Genomic DNA, 24,582 nt, shown 5'->3' on the forward strand with positions numbered 1-24,582 from the left:
AGTGTCCTTCTACGAAATGTTTGGTCATGCTATTCTTTAAATCATTTAATTAATGAACACAACACAGAGATTCAGTGTTCTCCAGTCGCATCGCTATAGAGGACAAATTCACACCTGTCAAGTCTTGCTATCTCTCTCTTTTGCAGCAGTGTTTATAGTTTTGGAATATAGCTGAGATCATTAATCAGTCAGCGTGGTTTTTGGGTGTGGTGCCCCTTTCGAAAACTCTGACTTTGTCTCTTCTTGCACAGAATTGCCTTCAGTCACAGTAATCAATCAGTGTGAGACTCTACAGGAGAGGCTTAAACTTGGGCCTTCCAGTTGAAGGATTGTCTCCCTACTCACGACCAAACAGAGTATAAAAACACACGTCCCAATCTCGAACAGGTGCAAATATGGACCAAAAAGAGCAGGCAAACTTGTTCTGATGAAGAGCGCTCCACTCGAAACGCCACGTCTAGGTGTTAATAAATTTAAACCTCTCAGGACTCTCAAGCCCTTCTCTTCTTTCTCTACAGGGGAAGGTGTGTTTCGACGAGGTGCAGCTGGAGCAGGTGTGTGAGTATCCGTCGGAGACCTCCATGCTGGCCTGCACCCCCTACCCTCACGACCTGGGGAGGGATGAGAGGCCGAAGGAAGAGGAGGGGCAGGAGGAAGAGGAGGAGGAGCGAGGGGTGACGGTATCCAAGAGCACCAGGAATGTGGGGACTGCTATGGGCCGAGTGCTGAGAGTGGGTCAGTGCCACCCCCTTCTTAAAAAACATAACGTGTAGTGGATTTGTGAGTATTCTGCGAACCCACTCCTCCTGTTGGTTCACAGCGGCTGAGCAGACGTATCTCCTGCAAAACTGTCCATGGCTTTGAATCTCACTCAGGCTGAGCTGCCGCATTTCTGTTTCTTTCCTGTTTATCTTCACTGTGCTACCTGAAAAATGAATAAAACACCAAAGGAGGCTGGAGTGCCAACTTTACTTGAAAAATGCAAACCTGCTCCTCAGCAATAAATAGCCACCATTCGCCCATGGCAAGCTATATTGACCTTATTCACATGGCGGCCATTTTGAACAATCAGGGGGGGAAACTCCAGCCCAGCTCTGTCCTACTGTTGTGTACCAAGATGCATGATACAAACATTTATCGTTTCACAGATTCCCCACTGAAAAACACATTAGAAACAAATGGATCTGAAGAATCCAGAGGGATACAGGTTCACATTTTAATATATCTGGCCCATTATTGCTAGCTACCAGAGTCTATAGCCGGGAAGTTAGCTTACAAGCTAGCTAACTAACTTCCCTGCTAAATTCAGGCAGTTGTTGTGGTTGTTGTTTCTGGTATTGCTAGCTAATTTGATGACTGTCAGGTAACACTACTTTGATATATAACAATCTTTGAGGTAGAGCTTACCACCCCGAGTGTTCAAAATGGCCGCTGTGTGAATCAGGTCAATAGCTTTTAGTTGCTTGATCAGTTTCCAGTGTTGTTCTGGGCAGCAGGTAGCAGGGTGCATGGGCAAGCTCAGGGTATTACAAACCAAACTAACAGTATAGCTACTGTACTAACAATCTCAGGTGACGTCTGTTTCAAATGCAGCAACACAAACTGTAAAAACTCAGCTAAAATTTCTGATTATTGGAGAGCGAATGGAACGGAGGTTGCATTTCTGGTTTTCACCGAGCCATAAATGTCATGGTTGCTGATTGGAAAATGGAGTCGATCAGCCCAAAGAAATCCTAGATTCGTCTTATTTACCTTCCATCTCCGTCTCTCTGTCTTGCAGATGAGTCTTGCCCTCGGTAGAAGCCAGTCACCTCGCCAAATTGCCCATGTGACGAGATCACCAACATTTTTTTGAGCAATATCATGTTATTTTCTTATATTTTGTTTTGTTTGACTTGTCGATGAGTGTTTGTAATCCTTATGATGCAAAATATTTTGTTGTAGCAGCAGGGAGAATGAGTGTTGTACGAGAAATACATGGTGTATGGTGTATGCAGTTGATAAAAGGAACACAATGGTGTTTACTGGGAAAAATATCACCTAGGTTTATTTTCAGTGTCAGGGAAACGGAGAACAAATGTGACTATAAAGTATGGTATGGTACATATTGTAAAAGTTATTGTGAAAGAGTTTTATTTTGACCCTCAGGTCTGTTGGGTGCTGAGGATCACTTATCTATGCAAAATGATGGAATTTACCTTATAAGATTTTATTTTTTAGCTAATATATTTGATAGTTTCTTCTATATTAATTACTTTCTAACTTTAAGGCAGCACTGCCTCAGCACCATAAAAGATTCAGTGATGTTTATATCATCTGCTTTCATGTGCCTGCTGGATTTGCCCATGCAGATGATATAAAGATCAGTTGACTGAGATATTTGAATTTATTTTTTCTTATCTGAAGCCTTTTGAATAACCTCCTCTCTGCGGGTGCTAAACTATGGTAACAGTTAAATTTATAGTATATTTGATGCTTTAAATATAGCTATTATTTTATTATTTTGTCTTGTTGAGATGGAGAAAGATATCTGAGAGGAAGATGGGTTGAGAGCACAAACAATTCAATTCACACTCCAATTCATGTCATCATATTGCAGCCTCTATCTGACTTTTGGCTGTATTATGTTCATGATATATATTTTTTTTGTTTGTAAATGAATATTTTAATTGGTTAAAGAAAATGTGCATTATGCAAATTCTTTTCAAATTATTATTTTTTTTTTCTATTATGGTTGAAGAAGCTGGCTTCAAGAGAAAAGTCTAATAAATAATTCTGAAAAGAGTTTTCTCTCATCTTGTTTTATTTGTCTGTTGGTATTTTTAAAGTCAGGGTTTTCCACCACCCTCGTCATATCAAAGAAGAAGAGACGCTTCAAACCACAGACCCTCATTTGTTTGTTTGGTTTTTGTCTCAGGGACCCTTGGTAGTTTTTTTTTTGTCTGTACAGTTGGAGGGGAAAGTGAAACCTGTGATCAAAATAATAATTCCACTTCTCTTCTAGTGCTGGGGGTTGGGTAGTAAAGGGATACTTGTAATGCATATTCTAAAATTTTAAGTAACTATATTCCATTATATTACCAAAAAAATAATGATTTCTGATCACAGATACTTGTGAAAAGTTAGAGGATTAGGCTACTTCTGAGACTAGGTGATCTACATCTTTAGAGGAGAAAATTTGTATTTGTATGCATACATTTCATGAACATTGTAATTTTTCACTTTTTCTTGTCTGTACTGATACCTTTATACATCAAATATGACAAAGCAATCTGAAAGTAACTGAAAACAATCAGAATACATTGGGCAAGGAGTACATTACTGTTTCCAATTTTGATGAAGTAACTAATTATAATGTAGTATATTTTTATAGTAACCCACCCAACCCAGTGGGTCTAGTGTTAACTTATTGTGAACAAAACAACAGTGAAATGTAACTGTCGCTCATTTTCTCGGGGGCCCCTGGAGCCCCCTTCAAAGACCCTTGGACGCCCCTGGACCCCAGTTTGTGGGTGTGCAGCGTCATCATCATGAGGGGGACAACAGCGACGCTCTGTGGACAAATGCGGTACTGCTTTATGTCTTGGGGATTTGTCAGGTCAGTTTAGCTGTTTATGGAAACGCGCTTTACGTCAACACGTGTGCGGGCTTGTTGCCTCCTCAGTACGTGCGCCTCTGCGGGGAAACAGCGACTGCTCGTACTTTAAAGGAAGAAGAAAGAAACATCGAGAGGGTAGGAACTATTAGGCGATGAGAAGAGTTTTCTGTGTCCACCATGGAGAAGAAGTAGGAGGGCTCCGACTTCGTTTTGACGATTTGGCCGTCTGAACTGTGCAAACCTGCGAAACTTATAAAAAAATATATAGGAAGGTGAAGCTGCTTTTGACAGATTTGACAGATGCAACAGCGACTGGAGGACTGAAGTGAAGAAACAGTAACATGATTGTGAGGAAAATACAACCAGGAACCTGCAGAGCTTGGCTGTCTCGGGTGAGTGATTTTTCTTTTAGAGTTTACTTTACACTGACACGGCCATGCTGGTGACACAGTGGCCTAATGTTGGTATATATAGAGACACATATAGGCCACATCTAGCTGTTCTGGTTTTGGGCAATGAAACGATTAAAGAGCAACTGAGTGTGATCAAAGTTTCCACCTTCACCCGTCTTTCACACTTCCTATTGTGATACGCCCTGGTCTGCCCTGCCTTCTGCTTGGCTTTCAGTCAAAATATCATGGAAGTGAAACACTGTGTTATGTTATGTTATGTCAGCAGGCATTACAGTTGTCTCTGCACTGACATGCAGAGTATAGCAGTACCTGTACATCTGCACTTACAATGTAGAAGTTTGGCTTGATTATTGTTATTTTATTTTGTTTATGTATTTATTATTATGGTGAGGTTTTTTTTTTTTTTTAAATTAAATTCCATAAAGATACAAACATTAGTAGTAGCGGTATGAAATGATGACAGAAAATCTACTACATCATACTTGTGGTTCACAGAATAAAAAGCATAATTACACAGGCAAGTACAATAAAATAAAATACATGCATGCATGCATACATACATAGGAGCGATGGGCTTAACTAACTAACTAACTAACTAACTAACTATCCATACATACATACAAGATACAAAAATATGTACAGAAATCTGAAAAAAATAATTATAATACATAATGAAATATATAAAGGTAATAAGTAAAGTAAGTAAAATAATCACCTAATCAGTCAAAAGTGCAGGAGGGGTTATGCAGGGAAACAATTAAAGTGTTTGGCTTGATTAGACTTTAAGGGAAATTCTGTTGCACACATGCAGTAAATACAGGGCATGTAATCTCCATTCAGATGTCACCAACATGTCCTGAACCTGCAGGTGGCGTCCAGGCAGGAGCAGTGTTTCTCCTCGGCTGTGCCCCCCCAGCCGGTGCCCCCGCTGGCCCAGACCCTGCAGGGCTACCTGACGGCCCTGGAGCCCCTGCTGCCCCCCGACGAGCTCAGCCACACCCGCAGGATGGTGCAGCAGTTCGGCAAGCCGGGCGGCCTGGGCCAGAGTCTGCAGCAGGGCCTGGAGAGGAGAGCCAGGCACACCAAGAACTGGGTCTGTCATATCAGTGTGGGAAACCGCACACAAGGACGAATGTTAGTGATGGACGTGCCGTATTTTAAGGACAGATAACGCTGCCGTGACATTTTTTTTGGAGCACGCAGGGGTGGATGAACCAGCACTGTTGATGACATATGTGTGAAACTGCTTAAAGCCGTGGTTCTCTTCCCAAAAACAAAGCAACACCTGCTTCTGACCTCTTGTAGAGTGGTGAACTTTGACACCAAATGATGCTTTTTATCTGCGCTTTTCAGGTTGTTTTACTGGTTAATTAATGGAAGAAGCCTAGAAGCTGCAACATTCATTATTTCACAAGATCGTAAAGATTAAACACAACAATAAATTTGACATTTCATAAATCAACCCTCGATCTCTCCAGGACCATACATCAGCACTCTGGTTGGGTCTTGACCCCTAGGTTGAGAACCATTGGCTTAAAATATATTTTGGGCCTCTAGCTTGACGAGTTCAGTATTCAACATTCAATAATTTATCGCCTTGTTAAGAAAATTGATAGGAATTAGCCTCAGTGCAACTCTTAAGACGATAGACCATACACAAAATACATAAAATACTTTAAAAATCAACCCTCGATCCCTCCATACATTGTTCTGCTACTAGAGTGATTGTTGATCCTCATGGAGCTCGTGTGCGTACCTAACTGTGGTCTCTCCTCTGCTGTCCTGTGCAGATCTCAGACTGGTGGGTGCAGTGGGCGTACCTGGAGAGCAGACAGCCTCTGCCTGTGCACTCGAACCCGGCCATCTCTCTTCCCAGGAGAGACTATTCCGACTGGAGGGGCCAGCTGGTGTGAGTGGAAACCTAAACACTATTATAAATTTAAATGTATCTCTGGGATGAAGTGATCTTTTCATGGCGCAGTTAAACCAGTTTCATTCTCACAATAAAACGCAAACACCAGGCCAAGCAGACGAAAACAATCTGTTTATTTTAGTCCTGTATCTCTGTGTCACCATGTAGTTATGTTTCCAGTGAGGGCGCTTGGCCAGTTTGTGGCCCGTACACAAACCTGAGCGAGTGTTGACAGGATCTGGATGGATACACACACACACACACACACACACACACACACACACACACACACACACACACACACACACCTGTTTGTTTTGTATATCATCGTTGTCAGGTGAAAACCTCGTAACTCCAGTTTTGTGATTTTCATGTTTAGCCTCAGTTGAAGGATTACATGCTCCTCTGTGGATTGAGGAAATTCTGCAACCCCTTGGTCTTATGAAATCTTTTCAAAACCAGTTATAGAAACTTAAAAATGCATGGTCGTCAAGCTAAAAACAAGGCTGTTTATCGTTCCTGAAAAGTTGACATTTTGGAGATACAGGGTTTTCACCTCACAACGACATGTACTATTTATACATGCTCTGTTATGCATTAGTAATCTCTAAACTGCATTTGAAATTTGTGTGAACAGCCTTCACACGATACTTGACACCTCGAGCAGATTTTCCTGAATATGAATTGCTTACCTGTTGTAGGATTGAGGCACGATGGATTTGCATCCCTGAGTGTTGAAATAGCACAACTGAATAATCTGCTTTTCTACATGATAATAAAACACTGACCAAAACATGTTTGTTTCCACCCTAGGTTTGCATCCAAACTGATAGCTGCAGTGCTGGATTTCAAAGCCAAAATCCACACGTAAGTTTTTACCTGTATGATCAACCTGGGCCACATACAAAACCTTTTTTGGCTAATTTAACTGCCATATGGATGGGGGTTACCACATAGCACAATACAATGAATACTAGATGGTATAGACGACCACAGGGAAGTATTTGGAAGTCAATTTAGTAAGCTTTTCTGTGATTGACAGGTTACCGGACAGTATCTGAATCACATATACTGTAATTACAATACAAGCAAATTAAAACAAATGCTAGGAATTGTCTGCAACAATTACTTGAGCCAGGTATCAGGTATAAACTGATCACCCAGTAGTTAGTGACACAACTCAATCCAATGACTCTTTTAATCTCCTGTGTTGCAGTCACTTTCACTAACGGCTATTTCAGTGCTCCAACCTTTAGCTTGGCTGGCATTGCCCTGTATTCCTTTGGTGTATGAAGTTAATCTGGATCTAATTTTATTTGGCTGCACTGTCAGTAACAGTATCTCTCAGTAACAGTTTCTGTCTCCTGCCATCTCCCTTCTGTATACTCTTCTCTGCAGACCCGGGTCAGGTAGTAGTTGTAAATAAATCGTATTGTTTGTTTTAATCTGCTTAGAGGACCAGATTGGCGGGCTTTGCCATATCAAGACATATCTTATTTGCCAAACTCCACCCATCTGGCACAAAGTATTTGCAAAGTGTTTCTGTTACTTCCTCCAGCTCTCTATTCTTTTCTGTTTCTCCCCTGCTTTCTATGGCCATACCTCTGTACGGTCTCTCCCTCCATACACACACACACATGCACAATCTCTCTTTGTCTCTCTCAGCTTGAGGTGTCACATATCCATATGTACCAGTAACACGATTGTTCTCTCTGTACAAAATTACTCTCTCTCTCTCTCTCTCCCCCTTTCTCTCTCTCCCCCTTTCTCTCCCCCTTTCTCTCTCTCTCTCTCCCCCTTCTCTCACTCTCTCTCTCCCTCCCTCTTTCTCTCCATGTCTCTCTCTCTCTCCCCCTTCTCTCACTCTCTCTCCCCCTTTCTCTCTCTCTCTCTCTCTCTCCCCCTTTCTCTCCCTCTCTCTCTCTTTCTCTCCCTCTCTCACTCTCCCTCTTTCTCTCCATGTCTCTCTCTTTCTCTCTCTCTCCCGCTTTATCTCCCTCTCTCTCTCTTTCTCTCCCTCTCTCACTCTCTCTCTTCCTCTTTCTCTCCATGTCTCTCTTTCTCTCTCTCTCTCACTCTCTCTCTCCCTCTTTCTCTCCCTCTCTCTCTCTCTCTCTCTCTCTCTCTCTCTCTCTCTCTCCCTCTCTCTCTCTCTCTCTCTCTCTCTCTCTCTCTCTCTCTCCCTCTCCCTCTCTCCCTCCCTCAGTGGCCAGCTGCCAGTAGAGTACATGCGAGGGAAGCCTCTGTGCATGGAGCTCTTCCCCCTCCTCTTCTCCTCCTGTAGGATCCCGGGTCCTAAACACGACTACATCGCTCATCACGGCCGCTCCCGGCGCTCGCCAACACACATCACAGTGGTCAGGAACTACCAGGTGATGATGCCGCCCGTTTTCCACCCTCTTGGGATTTCAAGTTATACAACTTTGAGCTCATGTCAGGTCTTGTTTCTTGGCATTCCCAGAGAAAGCTCATCACATGAAGAAGAATCTTGTGCGATCACACCTACTGTTTGTTTTCTTGGGTGCGAACCAGAGTGGAAAAGTTGCTTTGCTGCATTTTTGTATTTGGTTTGTTAAGGTTCTTGCCACCCAATTACAAGCGAAGCAGGGCTTGTAAACAAAAGTCACATGGATGCAGAAGTAGCTTGTTTTGGCAACCTGTCATCCCATGAGATTAGAGACGAAACAAATCTGATACCAGTCCCTGTAACTTTAGCTATGCAGGATGGACTTCTTACCTTGTCTGGTTTTCATATCAGGTAAGAACACATGAAGAAATAGCTGAATATGAGCATCAGTCAAGACTGCAGGTTTCTCTCAGTTCACTTTGCTATGCTAGGCTCTCCACGCAGCTATCAGATGTCTCCTTATATCCATAAACCCTTGTGTTTTGGGCTCGTTTCCTGTAGTTGGTTCAGATAACTTTCTCACTCTTAACGAACCGCACCGCAGTTCACTTGGAAAGTGCCAAGACCCACATTTTCAAGCGGTCATTTAATGCCACCGGAATTTGAATGCCACTGTTGTCACCTGCCCAAGTGAACCGAACTAAAGGAGTAAATGCTCTTTTGAATAAACCGCTCCTTGGTTGGAAGGGTATTGTCTCCTCTTTGTAAAACAAACATAAATAGACATAAATACCCCTGATTTATTTTTTTCTTTGGGATTTGCACTTTTATTTGACAGATGAAAGCGTAGAGAGACAGGAAAGATTGGGAGAGAGAGAGGGATGGCGTGACATGACATGACAAAGGTCCCGGGTCGGATTCAAACCCAGGACGTCGCTCTCACATGGTACGCGCCTAAGCCCACTGAGCTACCTGGATGTCCTAAATACCCCTGATTTTAGAGAAAAAAATTGAGAAGACAATACTTCACTTCTCTAACATCCCCCTTTTTTAAACTCATGAACTGCTGATAAGGGAGACCGAAATGAAGGTGGTCTCCTGACGTCTTTTCCCCCTGCCTTCTAGTTCTTCCAGCTGGAGGTGTACAACAGCGACGGCTCCCGGATGACGGAGAGCCAGATCCACGCTCAGCTGCTGAGGATCAGGTCTCAGTCCTGGAAGACGGACAAAGAGCCCATGGGCATCCTGACCAGCGAGCACCGCCACACCTGGGGACAGGCCTACAACCGCCTGCTGAGAGGTAGAGCATGCTGTGTATACTTCAAATACATTATCACTGTATATGTCCAAGTAAAGTGTCTTAGAGAATGTTAGAAAACTATTTTATAGATATAGTAGAATATTATTTACAATGTAGGCATTTAGCAGATTTACTATACTATTATTAGTAGCTGTCAGCGCTGTAGTCAAGACCACATTAGTTAATGCCGATGAGAGCAAGACCAAAGGGAGTCAAGTCTTTTTCAAGAATATGTGATTGCTTACAGTATGTGATACTATTTTGGATGACAACCTATTTTGAGAAAATATGACTAATCTGTTGCTTTTACTTTTGGATAAAAGTGTTGATTTTCTGCTTTGAAATAAGTGAATGTAGTAAATTTACCAAGGCTAAGACAGGACCAAAACAATAATGACAAGTCCAGAACCACAGAAATCTTGATTTGGGAGTACTGTACTATAGATAGCCTTGGTAGCTGTAATTACAGCTTTATTGACTCAGCACTATTCAAACTTCATCCTTTTTACAATATTGCTATGTTTTGATAAATATGTCTGAAAGACTTTATTGTTTACAAGCACAAAGATAATTTAATAACAGAGTTGCACTCATATGGCAGAAAATTGAATCTTGAAATTGTCGACTCTTAATACAAAAAAAAACACTGATGGTTTTGTTTGCCGTTTGTTTATATGGTCTTTCTGTCTCTGTGTACCTTTCCATGCTCTCTCCATGACTCAGATAAACTAAACAAGGAGTCGGTGCGGGTGATAGAGAAGGGACTTTTCTCCTTGTGTCTGGATTCTCCAGTCATGAGGATATCAGATGAGAAGTATGTACCCTCCCCCCCCCTCCCCCCCTCCCCCACACACACACACCCATAAGCCACACTCAGGTATTTTTGTGGTTGCTAAATATGTAGGGTAAGCCTGTGTGGACAGATACCATTATGCAGTCTGTTATTCTTAAGCAATAATGTACACTTGTCACTTCCTCTAATTTCACACTCAAACACAAATAGTTCGGAAATTTTGCCCCAGTTGCTTCGCTGACGCTACATGTTTCCAGCTTTGTATCTATAAAATGTGACACGCTTAGATTTGCATCTCTGAGGTCTCAAATCAATGTAGAAACTTGACTTTTGGAGCCACTTCTGCTGCGTTCCATTCAAAGTCGGAGGTCGGAAATTCCAACTTCTTAATAGGAAAATGCAACAGAACGAATGGAACGAAGTCGGAGGTTTCCAAGTAGGAAACTCGGGCAAGATTTCTCAAACCCGAGTTTTCCGAGATGCAATTATCTAACGTCAGCATGGCAGCTTACACTGTAAATGGTACACAGCATTACTTTTAGCATGTTTATAATCCTCATAATGCAGTGGTATAATGCTGTGTTCGGAATAAATTGAACAGTTATACCACTTCTGACCTTTACAGTACGTAATTTCTGCATGTTCTCACTTTGATTGGCAGGTATGCTAGTCGAAAGGCAGCCCAGGTTCTGCATGGGGGCGGGACGTTCTCCAACAGCGGCAACCGCTGGTTCGACAAAACACTGCAGGTGAGCAGAAGGAAAAGTCACATACTGTATGTCAGATAAGAAAAGGGCAGCTGATACAGACTCATACTGTAAGAATCTTTAAAAATCTCGCACCCAGCTGTGTGTGTGTGTGTGTGTGTCTTGATGTAACAGTTTGTGGTGGGTGAGGACGGCTCATGGGGCCTTCTGTATGAACAAGCCACCGCTGAGGGTCCGCCCATAGCAACACTGCTGGATCACATTCTGGAGTACTGGTGAGACACAGGGATGATGAAGGGAGAGACACTCATTTCCTACTTCTCGTGCTTTGTGGTATTTTACTGTATTTTGTGTGTTTGAGTAGTTTCCTACGTCAGGGTCCAAAAGTAACATCCGCCAAATGCCCATAAAATTTGTCTTTGGCGGTCTTCATGACATTTTTATTTTCCATACCGCAGTAAGAAACCAGACCCCAAGAGGGCCCCGCTGGTCCCACTACCAATGCCAAAGAAGCTTTACTTTCACATCGACCGAGAAATCAAGAGGGACATCGAGCACGCCAAGCAAAACCTGGACATGTAAGCGCCCGTGTCCCTCACACCCTCTTTCCCTGCTTTACCTCTCATAGCTTGCTGTCTTGTGAACAGACTCAAGTGTAAATGCAGGGTCACTGCAGATAAGGAAAGAAAAGCCTTGCTGCATAGTGTAAGCTAGATGTTTGCTTTTGCTTCAAAATCTAACAAAGCTGAATTATAGGTGGCCTAAGCCAAAGCCACAGGAGTGTAAATAGAGCTATCTTCTCCTCTGTGTTAATGTAACCTTGCCTAAACAATGTTCTCTCGTTGGCTTGGCTGCTTCCCTGACCCCCGTAAAAGTCATTGTTGTAATCCAGGTTGTCTGTCCTGAAGCCTGCATTTTTCACTTTGACCACATCCCTAACACAAGCGTTTAAACTGACTTCAGAACAGCCTTAAATCAGTCAGGTGTCTGAGGTCTAAATGGGGAACGAAGCCTTGCCTTATGTGCACTGTTGATTTGAGAGGATTTAAGTGGATTGGACAGATGTGAACAATATGGCCGCTGTTCAAAAGACAGTCTGTTAGAGCCCATTACAGAATTACCCATGCCTGTTAAATCTCCTTACAAATATGTTCAGTTTAGAACTCGCTTTGTTATGGGATTATGAGACACCTGGCAGTATATAAACTGTAGAAATTCAGTATTTCGCGTTGTGAAAAGGGCTAGTGTTTTGCACAGCAGAGAAAATGAATCTCTGCATTAGCCGGTCGTATGATTAATGAAACAGTTATAAATTACCATGTCACAGTATTGGCAATAACTACTTAATTTGAATTTCCTGCAGACTGATCAACGACCTCGATGTGAACGTGTTCAACTTCCAGAGGTTTGGCAAGGAGCTGCCCAAGCAGCACAAAATGAGTCCCAACTCCTTCATCCAGGTCGCCCTGCAGCTGGCCTACTACAGGTCAGGACACTGACATTATCACAGGGAATGAGGAAGTCTTTGTGTTATTGTTTGCAATAAAAGAAAAATCCACCCACAGATACGCTTACACTGTTATATATCATCAATCTGTTATGTTCAATGCATTCCAGGAGTTATTTTGTGATGGTATTGCAGTTTATGTTTTTTGTTGTACCCACTTTCCCTCAACCTGCCTCGTCTACTTCTACTTCAGTTAGTGATTTCCTACATTTCCCAGAATGACTTGGGACTCTCCCCAGAGAACAGGCGTGAACTTGTTGCTTTCAATCAAAGGTCATATAAATATAGCTAGCAGGCAAACTAGTTTGTGAACACTGGGGCGTGTCTAGGGTGGAGTAAATATCTAATTACTGCAGATGTAGTCTTTTATTTTGTTATTCGTGGTGTTTTCACACTTTGTTGTACAGATTTCCAGTGAGTTGTGTAATGTGTCAGAAGCATTGATTTATGTACTGGAAGCATGGTACTGTAGGGAAAAGAGCAATAGTCAGAATTTTGTGATTGCCTGTTTAAAATCAGCAGTATTGTGTTTTTAAATCTCACACAATTGCTGTGGTTGTTTTTGTGTCCTTCCCATCACCACTAGAGTTCACAGTGAGGTGTGTCCTGCCTGTGACATCGCCTCCCAGAGGATGTTTCGAGGAGGACGGACAGAGTTCATCCGCTCCCCGACAAATCAAACACTCCAATTCATACTGGCCTTTGACGATCCATCTGTTTCGGTGAGAAACATAATTTTGCCTTTGAACTGTTTCACTATGGCTAATGTGAGGATACTTATAGCTTGTTTAGTGTCGGCTGATTAAAAGATAAGGAAGCTGGAGTAAGAGGTAGCAGAATACTTTTCTTTACTTTACTTTTTACTTTATTGCCACATCAACTGGACAGTTGCTTGGAATTTTCTGTAGTGCGCTCATAAAAACAAACATGCATAACACAAGATAACACCACAAAACAGGCTAAACAAGCCAGCAAACAACAACAAACATCAACAAAACAAGGCAAACTAAATGGTAACACTGTGTACTCATGCTGTGTTTTCTTTGTTGTGCTGCAGAGGGAAGCAAAGCTGCAACTATTCAGAGAGGCTGTTGATGCCTATGGCGCTCTGACTGAGCAGGTAAACACCAAGTAAACCAAACTAATGACATGCATATCTGTCTTTTAGTCGTCCCTTTTCACCGTCACTCGTCCTCTGCTCTGTTCAGGCTCTTGAAGGCCGCGGCATTGACCGCCACCTGCTGGGTCTGAAGCTCCAGGCCATCGAGGAGGGACTGAGCATCCCCAAAGTCTTCATGGACACAGCGTACGGACTGGCAACACATTGGAAACTCAGAACGGGGCAGGTGTGTTCGTGTCTGTGTGTCTCTGTTGTCTGTGTCTCTGTGTCCTTATGTGTGTGTCTGTGTTATTAGAGATTGTAGAGATGTCAAAGATGTGTTTACAAAAGGTACTAAAGCCCAACTAGAAGTGGGAAATGTTTTTGTTTTTTATGGTGAATGATGCAAGTGTATGAGGGGGAATTTTGTGTCAGAAGATTTCCTGTTATTTGGAGCGCATGATATACTGTTATTGTAGCACATTTACTGCCTCATCGTGCATTTTGGGAGTTTCCAACAATCAAGCTGCTTCTCTTCTCTTATTAAACGGTGACATTGTGACTTGTAAGTTATCCACTCCAAATCCTGCCATAAACTAATGACACGTTGATTTGATTGTAACCATGTTCTCGACATGTTTTTCATTGCCTGCTGTAATTTCTCTAGTTTTACAAGTCACATGCCATTTTGTGTTATTGCCCTTTTACAATCCAGCTCTAGACTGTGCCCTTCCCTATTCAGATGATTGACTCTCTATGCCCACATCATCGTCTGCCCAGATTGTTAACTTTTGACAGAATTTACATACAGCACAATGAATAAGCATGTCAGAATTGTTCTTCAGTCTTGCCACCATCTTGTTAACACGTCTATTGTATTGTCAGCATAGTTTAATTAGGATATTTGTTATTTGTGAATAGCGTCTGCATACTGTTTGTATGAGTCTACTCTCACTTTGGTATTCCTTTACATTATCTCATGTCAGTAACATCTCATGTTATTGTTTCTCTTGTTCCTTCAGGTGCCTGCGAACACAGACAGTGTGATGTGTTTTGGGCCCCTCGTTCCTGACGGCTACGCCATTTGCTACAACCCCCAGGCAGACCACGTCCACTTCTCCATCACCGCCTTCAACTGCTGTGAGGAGACGCATGCAGAAACGCTGGCCCTCACCCTGAACAACACCCTGTGTCAGCTACAAGACCTGCTGCAGCCTGCTGTGTAGAGCTGTGTCTGTGTCCAGGAGGATAACACTAGGAGGAGAAATGGCGGTGTTCTTTGTAGAGAAAAGGAAAAAAAAAAAACATTTTATTTTCTTAAACCAGCATTTGTCGCTATAGAAGTCTTGATGAGGCTTGAATGTTTTCTAATGCGTGCTGGCCTGTAATGCTGCAGCGGAGCGTTTTAGTGCTGAGAGAGCATTGACGATGACTGAACTCAAAGTACTCGGCTCTGAGGTGCTAATGCTTTTGATAAGGGATGAATCTCTTTCATTTTCTATTTTCCCAGCATGAGCTAAGCAAGCAAGTTGCATTATAGCCGCTGGAGTGGATGCACTTGGAGGAATCTTTTAATGCTGAAAGCAAAACAAAGACACTGTTGAAGCTTGCCTGACACTCCAACATTAATCAAAGGAAGCCAAGCATGTCTATGGTTAAATTTACTGCACTCGCTTTGCAAGTCACGAGATGACTAGTATCTGATGCTCTCTGCAAATATTAAATGTGTTTCATGTGTGCTGCACTGCCTTTGGAATCACTAGTAGAACGTTTATCGAACCCGTTTATTTTGTAGGATGATAAGTCTGTGTTTGAAAAGGACCAAATGCCAGCAAGCTGGTTATTATTGGTACAAAGAAACGACAGGAGCTTTTGTCTGGTGAGCTCATCTCGCTGGGCTCGAACAACCTGCTCTTCAGGGTCTATTACTGTATTATGAAATGAATGTAAACTGGCTTTTTTTTTCCCCGACAGAGGGGCATGCTGTTCTGCAGTCGCTTGCAGGACTGGTCAATAAAGCCTGTTATCACACGCTACTTGGTTAAAATGCTTTGTGTGCGTCTGTGTGAGTGCCAGCCAGTGTGGTTAGGCAAAGTGGAATACAAACATCTCAGAGTTGTGTTTGTTTTGCATGGGATAATGTGCCGGTTGTCTGCGATCCTTTAAAAAATACCGGCAAGGGTGTAAAAGCCACAAGTTGTGCTTTACAGTGGTTTTTAGAACAGCTAATAGGCGTTGCTAGGCACAATACAAAGCTTTTATATAACAGAGGTGTTAAAAAAGAACGCACGTGTTCAACAAATGTTTGATTTTTAATAATATTATAATATTAAAATATTATATATATTATAAATATATATAACAAAACGTTCTTCAGCCAAGCAGTTGAACAGTAACTAAACGAAGTGGCTGCTAAGCAACACGTAAGTATCTGTTACCGAACGAGTGGTGATTTTCGGTTAGCGCATTAATATTTAAATTGCCTGGTCAGTGGTCAGAGCTGTGGTCTTATTGGATGTTTTCCAGCGGCTTCGAACGTCATTCCGCCAATCAGAACTGACCGATCCGGTCAGAAAGATCCTATCTCGGTTAAAAGACACTTTTGATTAAATGTAATGTATTGGGGATGAAATGAAACTTTAATTTACCTTCATTCAGCCAGCGGTCCCAATATTTTCTTTTTTTGGTCAGTACTCCTAATGGACCAGCAATAGAAACCGGAAGTTACGCCACTTGCGGCACGCTTTGATCAAAACCGGAACAAACAAAAGGAACCAAAGCTCTGCAGCTGTTTAGTGTTTTCCTAAAAGTGTTATTATGCAAGATACGTAAAGGGAATGCATTAGATATAAACTGGATCATCGGAGGGACGCTGAAGATCTTCAGTTCATCTGAAATGCTGCTGGAAAACAAATGGGAATGATGAGACCAGAACATTAGCCGAAAATTCAAGCACCAGGCTGTTTTATTTTATTTTAGCAGTTTTATTGTTATTTCAAAATTTTAAGGATTTTAGTCAGGTTTTTTATTTGTTTTGTTTTGATTTGAGCTATAATGAAAGGCTCCCATTCTGCCGTCTCCAGCCGGAGGAGCAGCGGGGCGGCCGGGCTGCTGTGGCCGCTGCTCGGCGCGTGTCTCTGGGCTGCTGTGGTCGGATACAAGCCGGTGATCATAGTCCACGGGCTGTTCGACAGCTCGGGGGATTTTGCTACTTTACAACGCTTCATCAACGAGGTGAGTCGTGGAAAAATGGTTTAGCGTGTCTTCTCTGCACCTCGTATGGGCCGGTTTGCAAGAAAGTTATATAGGAATTTTTATCAGGAGTTGACTCGATGTTCATCTTACACGTTACATACTGTAGGCCTTATAGATTATGTCACCACCACAGACACACTGGCAGTAAACCTACACTATACTATATGTATGTATGTCATATATGTATACTATACCACATTATTAGTATTGATTTATATGGTATAGTAAATTGGTAGTATTATGTGAAGTATAATAGTTTACTACATTATCATTACTATATGAGAGTAAATGTGTAGTATAGTAACATTAAGTAGCCTATATCATAGTTTACTAAACTATACTGTAGTAATCATTATAGCATAGTAAAGGTACAGCCATTTAGTCATTTATAGTCTATTATAGTTTAGTACAATATTCTATAGTTTTCACTGTAGTAAACTATGCAGCCTGCTATAGTTAACTATATTATACTGTTGTCATTACCATAGCAGAGCAAAAGTTTAGTAATGTGTAATATGAAGTAAACTGTACTGTAGTAATCGTTATAGCATAGTAAAGGTACAGCCATTTAGTCATTTATAGTCTATTATAGTTTAGTACAATATTCTATAGTTTTCCCTGTGGTAATCTATAAAGTTTTATAGGATTTTTATATGGGACTGGCCAAACCATTGCTGATATAGTCTTTTTTTAATTAATTGAAGTTGTCAGTGGGTAGTTACAGTGATTATTTATTGACAAATTTCTTTGTGTAAGCCCATAAACTATCATCTCGTCTTTATTTCTCCATGCCCACCCACCCCCCACACACTCACACCCATCCCCCACCCCCTTCCCAAAAACATTTACACATGAGAGCTGCAAGAGCAACAGTAACTCATTAGTTGAAGATGCAGTGTGTTAAGAAGAGGAAGTTTTGTGGGACTCCAGCATGGTTCAGGAGGTTAGGCAAATATCAAGTTCCCCTCATTTACCCCAACAAAGCTCTAGCGCGAAACCAGATTACCAACATTTATGGGGGGGGAAAAAGATAAAATAAAAGGAGAAATTCAGACTTTTCTCTCTAGATACGCGTTCTCTCCCGCTTACCAAACATACTACAGAATCATTAATATTTGAAGCACACCCTGATCAATTAGTAGTTAAACATTCCATAGGATAAGCTGTGTTGGTATTGATAACACAGGCATCTGAGGTGTTAGAGACCAGTAGACCAAATCATCATGGATCAGTTTTGCTGCTTATAACCTGAGATCAGCACGTTGATTCTTGTTAAACACATTTAACGCAACATACTAGAACATCAGGAGTTACTGAAACACAATGCCTCCCTGCCAGCTTAACACACCCTGTTTAATAAGTTATACCATCTCTCTCTCTTTCTCTCTCTCTCTCTCTCTCTGGCAGTCTCATCCTGGAACCAATGTGTCGGTTATTGACCTGTTTGACAGAAGCGCCAGCCTGCAGCCTATGTGGAAGCAGGTGGAGGGCTTCAAGGCAGCTATTTACCCCATAATGCAAAACGCAGCAGACGGGGTCCACTTCATCTGCTACTCTCAAGGTGTGTGTGTGTGTGTGTGTGTGTGTGAGAGAGAGAGAGAGAGAGAGAGAGAGAGGATAGAATGAGATTGCCTCTGAATTGGCCTTTTCAGACTGGCATTGTATTCTGTAAATCTGTAGATGTTTCACTCCTCCTTTTAAAAGATGGGGCTATAAAAGAATTCTTGTTTTTTTTTTTGTTTGTTTGTTTTGCTGCTTATCTTTTTATAACACATAAGAGTCATAATAGTCACATGCTGCTTTCCATCCAAAGTCGGAAGTCGGAAATTCTGCAGCCGGTAGATCGTAGCCCAGCAGCTGAGCTCGGAAAAACCAGAGAGGAAACATGGAAGCCTGCCAGAGTATCTGTGCCCAATGTAAACTACTGTTCCCCAACAGCTAAAGTTATCTTTATGATATTTGGCATCGTTATCCAGCTAGTTTGCATAGAACATTAGCAACTGTATGTGCAAACTTTACATTTCAAATTAATATGTTAAACTATTTACCACTCTGTGTTTTGATAGATTTAAAGTCATACAATGCTGAAAATCAATCTTATGGCTTTTAAAAGTAATGCTGAGTCACATTCACAGTGTATCGCCATGTTGGCATCATGTGATTTTCCTACTTGAAATTCCGACTTGAAGGGCCGTTCCTTTGCATTTTCTCTAGTAGGAAGTCAGAATTTCCAACTTTTCTGACATCTCTGGAACGCAGCATCACACACAGCTACTGTTTGCTTCCCTTTTTGACTTCCTGTGTTGTTGTTGTTGTTGTTGATGTTGTCGCAGGCGGGCTGATCTGCAGAGGGATCCTCTCCACTCTGTCCGACCACAACGTCCAGTCCTTCATCTCTCTGTCCTCGCCACAGGCCGGACAATACGGAGGTGGGTTCAACTTCAGAAGCCAGTGGGAATAGAGAGGATCGGTATCAGTTCACACACTGTATCATGTGCAGTGTGGGAGTAAATGGGAATGATATTGCTGTAAATACATATCCTCTCCTAATAGAAGATATGAAGGGAATTTTAAGGGAAATCTACAATTTGCTTGCCACCTAACCCCCTTCTAAAATATGAACAAATCTCTTCTCTCTCTCTCACTCCAAACATAAACTAAAAAACTTTCTGAAAGGCAAGAATGATAATTTGAAACACGTTAAGGACTTTATCCCCACTTTGGCCACAGTCGTTTGAGTTTCTGTCTGAGGTTTGTAAGCAAAAATCCTCCACAGAGACTCAAATTCATGTCGCTAAATTATGCAAACATCAATCGTATCTATTGTCGGTCTGGTTTCTAGGTGCAACTTCAGAGCTTGATATTTATCCCCGCTGTTGGCCTCTTGTTTCTTCCCAGACACGGACTACTTGAAGTACCTCTTCCCTCAGTTTGTGAAATCCAACCTCTACCACGTCTGCTACACCTCAGTAGGACAGAGGATATCCATCTGCAACTACTGGAATGGTGAGTCAGGAAAAGACAACGGCAGGAAAAATTCTAAAATGTAGTAATGTTCTTTTGCTTGTCAAGCTTGAAAATGGGATTTTCAGTGGGCTAGGAAGACCGTTTTTTCACAAGATTATATTGGATTCAAACCCATGAGTATAATAAATAATCTGTGTCTTTGATCGCTGACCCACCAGGAGTTGCTTTTTGACATTCTGGTTGTTTGTTCTCTCTCCGTCTCCTCCAGATCCGCACCACAGAGACATGTATGTGAACAGCAGTGATTATTTGGCTCTGCTTGACAGCGAGAGGCCTAATCCCAATGCAACAGGTCAGCAAATTCTTCACGGGTGAAACTTCAGTTCACATCAGTTTAATGCTTTTAATTATCAGTGGGTTTAAGTTTTTATCTTCTTTTTGAAGTAACATTATCCAACTTTGACCCGTTACACGACCCATGAAATTGAGTATCAATAAGTAGGAAAAGGTTGTTGTGCCTAAGAGTTTGTCCATAAATAACTTTGACTTGCAGGTGTGTCGATTATAAATACAAAGTGTAATGAGCAGATACTGAAGAATTCACACACTGCTGAATAATAGGCTCACAAAGATGTCAAAATATTAATTCTCCTGTTATTTTTCATCACAGATGCTCCAAATAAAAAGTTCACAGTGCTCAAATGCAGAAGGGCTATAAAAAAAACTTTGAATCAAACATTGAATCGATTTCATCTTCCTCAGTGACACATTATTTCACACAAACCCATCACAATATACAGTATATAGAATATACACACATCTGATCAACTGGCATCAATTACACATTTGTCGATAACTGGATAAGAAAAACAAAGACACAAATTATCTGGATATTCAAAGCCTCCCATGAAATTCAGTGACGTCCTTTGTTTACATTCATTTACATGTTGTTATTGATGCCATTCTCACACAGACATCGTTATATCGAGGATGTGTGTTGTGCACAATGCCTTTCAGCCTCTGAGTAGTCGTCTAAAACTACATGTAGTCACTGTGCTTTACCTGTCAATCACAGAGTGGAAGAAGAACTTCCTGAAGATCAAGAAGCTGGTGTTGATTGGAGGGCCGGACGATGGAGTCATCACCCCCTGGCAGTCCAGGTGAGTTGGTCCCCCTGTCCTGTTCTGGTCCTGACTTTCTCAAAAGCATCGTGGTGCTGATGGTCTTTCCACATCGAGAATGATTTAATGTAAAAATTTGGACGTGGATAAAATAAAAAAAATAGGAGTCATTTTTGCATAGTTCTAGCACTTTGAATTGTAGTAGTCAGAGGGAAATCTTCTATATGTTCATGTGCATTCAAATTTTTACATTTTTGTGCCATATGCTCCAACTGCACTGATATTCTGTCTTTGGCCTAATACTAATACCCTAGTACTAAAATGCTTTTGAGAGACCCAGGTCAGTTCAGTATGTTGAATATTATGCTTGCACTTCTGTAACCCTGATGAAAGCTATTACAGCTGAAAACACACTGGTTGTTACCATTACAGCCTTTTCTGTTGTGCAGAATGATTTATTTTTTCAGTTCACAATGATTCATGCGCTTTGGCGGAGCAGCAAATATGCAACAGTTTGTTTTCCCTCTGATCTATTAATTTTCAGTGCACAGTCTCACATTCTGTTCATGATTCTATTGTATATTTATTTTATTCAGGTTTTAGAAAGGCTTTTTTTCTCATGTAATATAAAACTTTCTATTATCAGTGTAGGCCTTGTTTCCCTCCATCCAACACTTGGTCTTTCCAGGTCTACCTGGGTGATTCCTCCCTCTGAAATAATCCTCTCTGTCTTTTCCTTTTCAGTCAGTTTGGATTTTATGACGACAACGAGACCGTCGTCGAGATGCAGCACCAAGATGTGAGTGGAACAAACTCTCTTATTTTCAGTCTCCTGATGGGTTTAATGTTCAGTTATGCGTGTCTTATTTGTAATAAGTTATATGCTATGTATTGAATGTTTAACATATTCTGCTGATATAACTACTGGATGGTGGTTTCTGTCTTAAGTATTGTCTTGCTTTTTTGCATTTGTTTTAATGCCCTTTATGATCCTTTCAATTCTTTAAAAATGATTTTGGTATAATTTCATCCACTGTTTTTCTGACACAAAGTGCATTGGGGAAGATTCAGTTATAAACCCTATAACACATGACCTTGCCCTCCTGACACATGTTCCTCTTTTTGCTGTTCCAGGTGTATCTGAGGGATGTTTTCGGTCTGAAGAGCCTGGCAGCTCGCGGGGACCTGATCCTGTGTTCAGTGCCCGGAGTCGAACACGTCTGGTGGCACTCCAACGAGACGGTGTTCCACGCCTGCATGGAGAAGTGGCTGGTGTAGAGGGAAATATTGGACAGCACAACCACACACACACTCACACACACACCACACACACACTGTTACACACAGGTTTTTTAACTCAGCAATGTTGTGATATGCTCTTACTTCCACCATGTGTGAAAAAACTCTGCCTCCACAACCATTTTATAGCATATTTTCAAACATTTCTGATTCTTTCCTTAAAGAGAAACCAAAGACAGAGACTACTTTTCAATTTAGACTGACATCTACTGGTTAAAACATCATGCTATTGCAATCTGCTATTGGCTGATCTTGGTTACCTGTGATGTAGGTTACCCATTTTGTCATGGTTTGTTATGGATCAGCCAATAGCAGACTGCAATAGCATGATGTTTCAGCCAGTAGATGTCGGTCCAACCTGAAAACTAGTCTCTGTGTTTTGTTTCCCTTTAAAGTGGTAATGTTTGTGTTCCTCGTTTGTTTTTATTTTGGCGACATTTTTAGTGAGTCACGGTCGTTGCTGTGGTGTTTCTGCACTGCACTTCCCAGAAATCACTTGGTAATCAAACAGTGTCGCCAGTATTTTGACGTCTTTTTAGATGCGAAGCACCTCATGGATCCATAAAGTGACTCTCTCACATATTCATTCATTCATTCATTCATTCATTCATTCATCCATTCATCCATTCATTCACAGTTAGCCTGTATGCCCCTAGTGGCCGTTAGGAGGCTGCTGAACTGTGTAGGCTGCTTCGCATCTATGGCCCTGTGTGTCCTTGTTCCTTATATTCTGTTGATTAGGTTTGGGTTTCTGTAGGTACCGGCCTTTTCTTGGTCGTGCTCATGCGAACTACCGACCTCTTCTTCTTCTTCATTTCAAACAAACCACTGTTGCTGCTGCAAGAAACATAACACACATCACTCCTTGTCTGCCAGAGGATTTTTCACAGAAAAGACCCAGAACGGGAAATGTAAAAGCTTTCATGAACTGGATTTAGATTGAATCGCTATTGTGTTACATCAATCGGCGATATTTATTTATATGAACATGTTACGGTTTATAACTTTAACACGTCGAGCCCACATATACATACATTCTTGCGTGTGTATGTGTGTGTGTGTTTGGTCACACATACCTCAAAAAGTTACAACACAACACAACAGTGCCTGAGCGACGTTCTGTCATCCTGTCTACATGTACAGACACACACTGCCCCGCTCATCTCAACGATGGAGTGATTTGTATCTTTTTTGTTTTCTTTTTCAATCCCGGAGAGTGTAATTCCCCCCCTGTGTTTTAACCCACAAACCTTTTTAATGTGTGCGGATCATGAATATCACATTTGTTATCATTGTCATGCAGTGCTTTTTCAGCTGTTCTCTGAGCTATCGCTGTAGTAGATCAAGCCTTAAATGTAGACTATTTCCCACACACCTCAGTGTTTCATTTCCCAAACCGAAGTGCTATAACACACTGCCTTTAGTGATGGTGCTAAAAAAAATAAATAACAGAGGGGATGGTGGGGTAGAGACGGATGCAGAGAAGCCGGAGAGTGGCAGTGCTATATTAGCGTTTACCTGTCCACCAAACTATTGTACGTGGCACTCTTTACCTCCCATTGCATTTAGATATCTCAGGCGTTTGAGCAACCTTCTTCTTCGTCTGTCTCTGTCAGAAAGGGATTGATTTTAATTATTTGCGATATTTTGAATGTTTATGCCTGTCTGTTGTATTATAGGTGTTCGACAAAGAAGGGAAATATCTGTTGTGTGTCAAAGTGAAGAAGTGAATTACCATGGGAATTGCACAAAATGGTTACAGATTTAACCAGATATGAACCATGAGGGGAAAAGGATGAAGATGGGATGATTTGCTGAAAATCCTTTGTAAATGTTTTCAAGTTGTTAGATTTACAGTATTATGTATATGTATTTTATTAATGTTGCATTCTTGGTTTTATGTATGCTTGTACAAATGAACTGACCTAAGTTGTTATGGAATTAAGGGATGCCCTCCTCTGTTCAGTTTTTTGGTGTCTTAACAGACATCAAATGTAGGCATGGAGACTTTTTTTTTTTTAACCAAGTGTTGCAAAAAATAATATACAATTTCTACAAGATTCACAGTATATGGTCTGTAAATGGAAAGTTTCAATTGTCAAATCCTCAATAAAGATGACAGTTTTGAACAGCTATTTTGGTTTATTCAGTTTTATGAAAGGGGTAGTCCTCAGCTGTGATTGGCTGAGTGACGTTTGAAATTGAAAATACCACATAAGAGTTAATTTAAAGATTAATATAACTATTTTAATGCACCAAATTTA

The 24,582-nt window shown here is 41.3% G+C and overlaps 2 protein-coding genes across 2 annotated transcripts; both read left to right on the plus strand.

Annotated features, from left to right (window-relative positions):
* The first annotated feature begins 3,703 nt into the window (after window positions 1-3,703).
* cratb (carnitine O-acetyltransferase b) lies at window positions 3,704-15,712 on the plus strand. Its single transcript, XM_071910865.2, has 15 exons — window positions 3,704-3,990; window positions 4,880-5,104; window positions 5,802-5,920; window positions 6,737-6,790; window positions 8,130-8,295; window positions 9,396-9,570; window positions 10,294-10,384; window positions 11,025-11,112; window positions 11,245-11,345; window positions 11,529-11,648; window positions 12,434-12,556; window positions 13,164-13,299; window positions 13,635-13,697; window positions 13,786-13,923; window positions 14,699-15,712. The coding sequence occupies exons 1-15, from the start codon at window positions 3,940-3,942 to the stop codon at window positions 14,900-14,902; spliced, it is 1,854 nt and encodes a 617-aa protein (XP_071766966.2). The 5' UTR covers window positions 3,704-3,939; the 3' UTR covers window positions 14,903-15,712.
* A 769-nt stretch (window positions 15,713-16,481) lies between these two features.
* Window positions 16,482-22,553, plus strand: ppt2b (palmitoyl-protein thioesterase 2b). Its single transcript, XM_071910867.2, has 8 exons — window positions 16,482-16,910; window positions 18,339-18,492; window positions 19,265-19,360; window positions 19,830-19,937; window positions 20,167-20,250; window positions 20,974-21,058; window positions 21,764-21,818; window positions 22,154-22,553. Exons 1-8 carry the CDS (start codon window positions 16,731-16,733, stop codon window positions 22,295-22,297), a joined length of 906 nt encoding a protein of 301 aa, XP_071766968.1. The 5' UTR covers window positions 16,482-16,730; the 3' UTR covers window positions 22,298-22,553.
* The last annotated feature ends 2,029 nt before the right edge of the window (window positions 22,554-24,582 follow it).

The sequence above is a fragment of the Centroberyx gerrardi genome, chromosome 19 (genome assembly GCF_048128805.1).
Source record: "Centroberyx gerrardi isolate f3 chromosome 19, fCenGer3.hap1.cur.20231027, whole genome shotgun sequence".
Taxonomy (NCBI): domain Eukaryota; kingdom Metazoa; phylum Chordata; class Actinopteri; order Beryciformes; family Berycidae; genus Centroberyx; species Centroberyx gerrardi.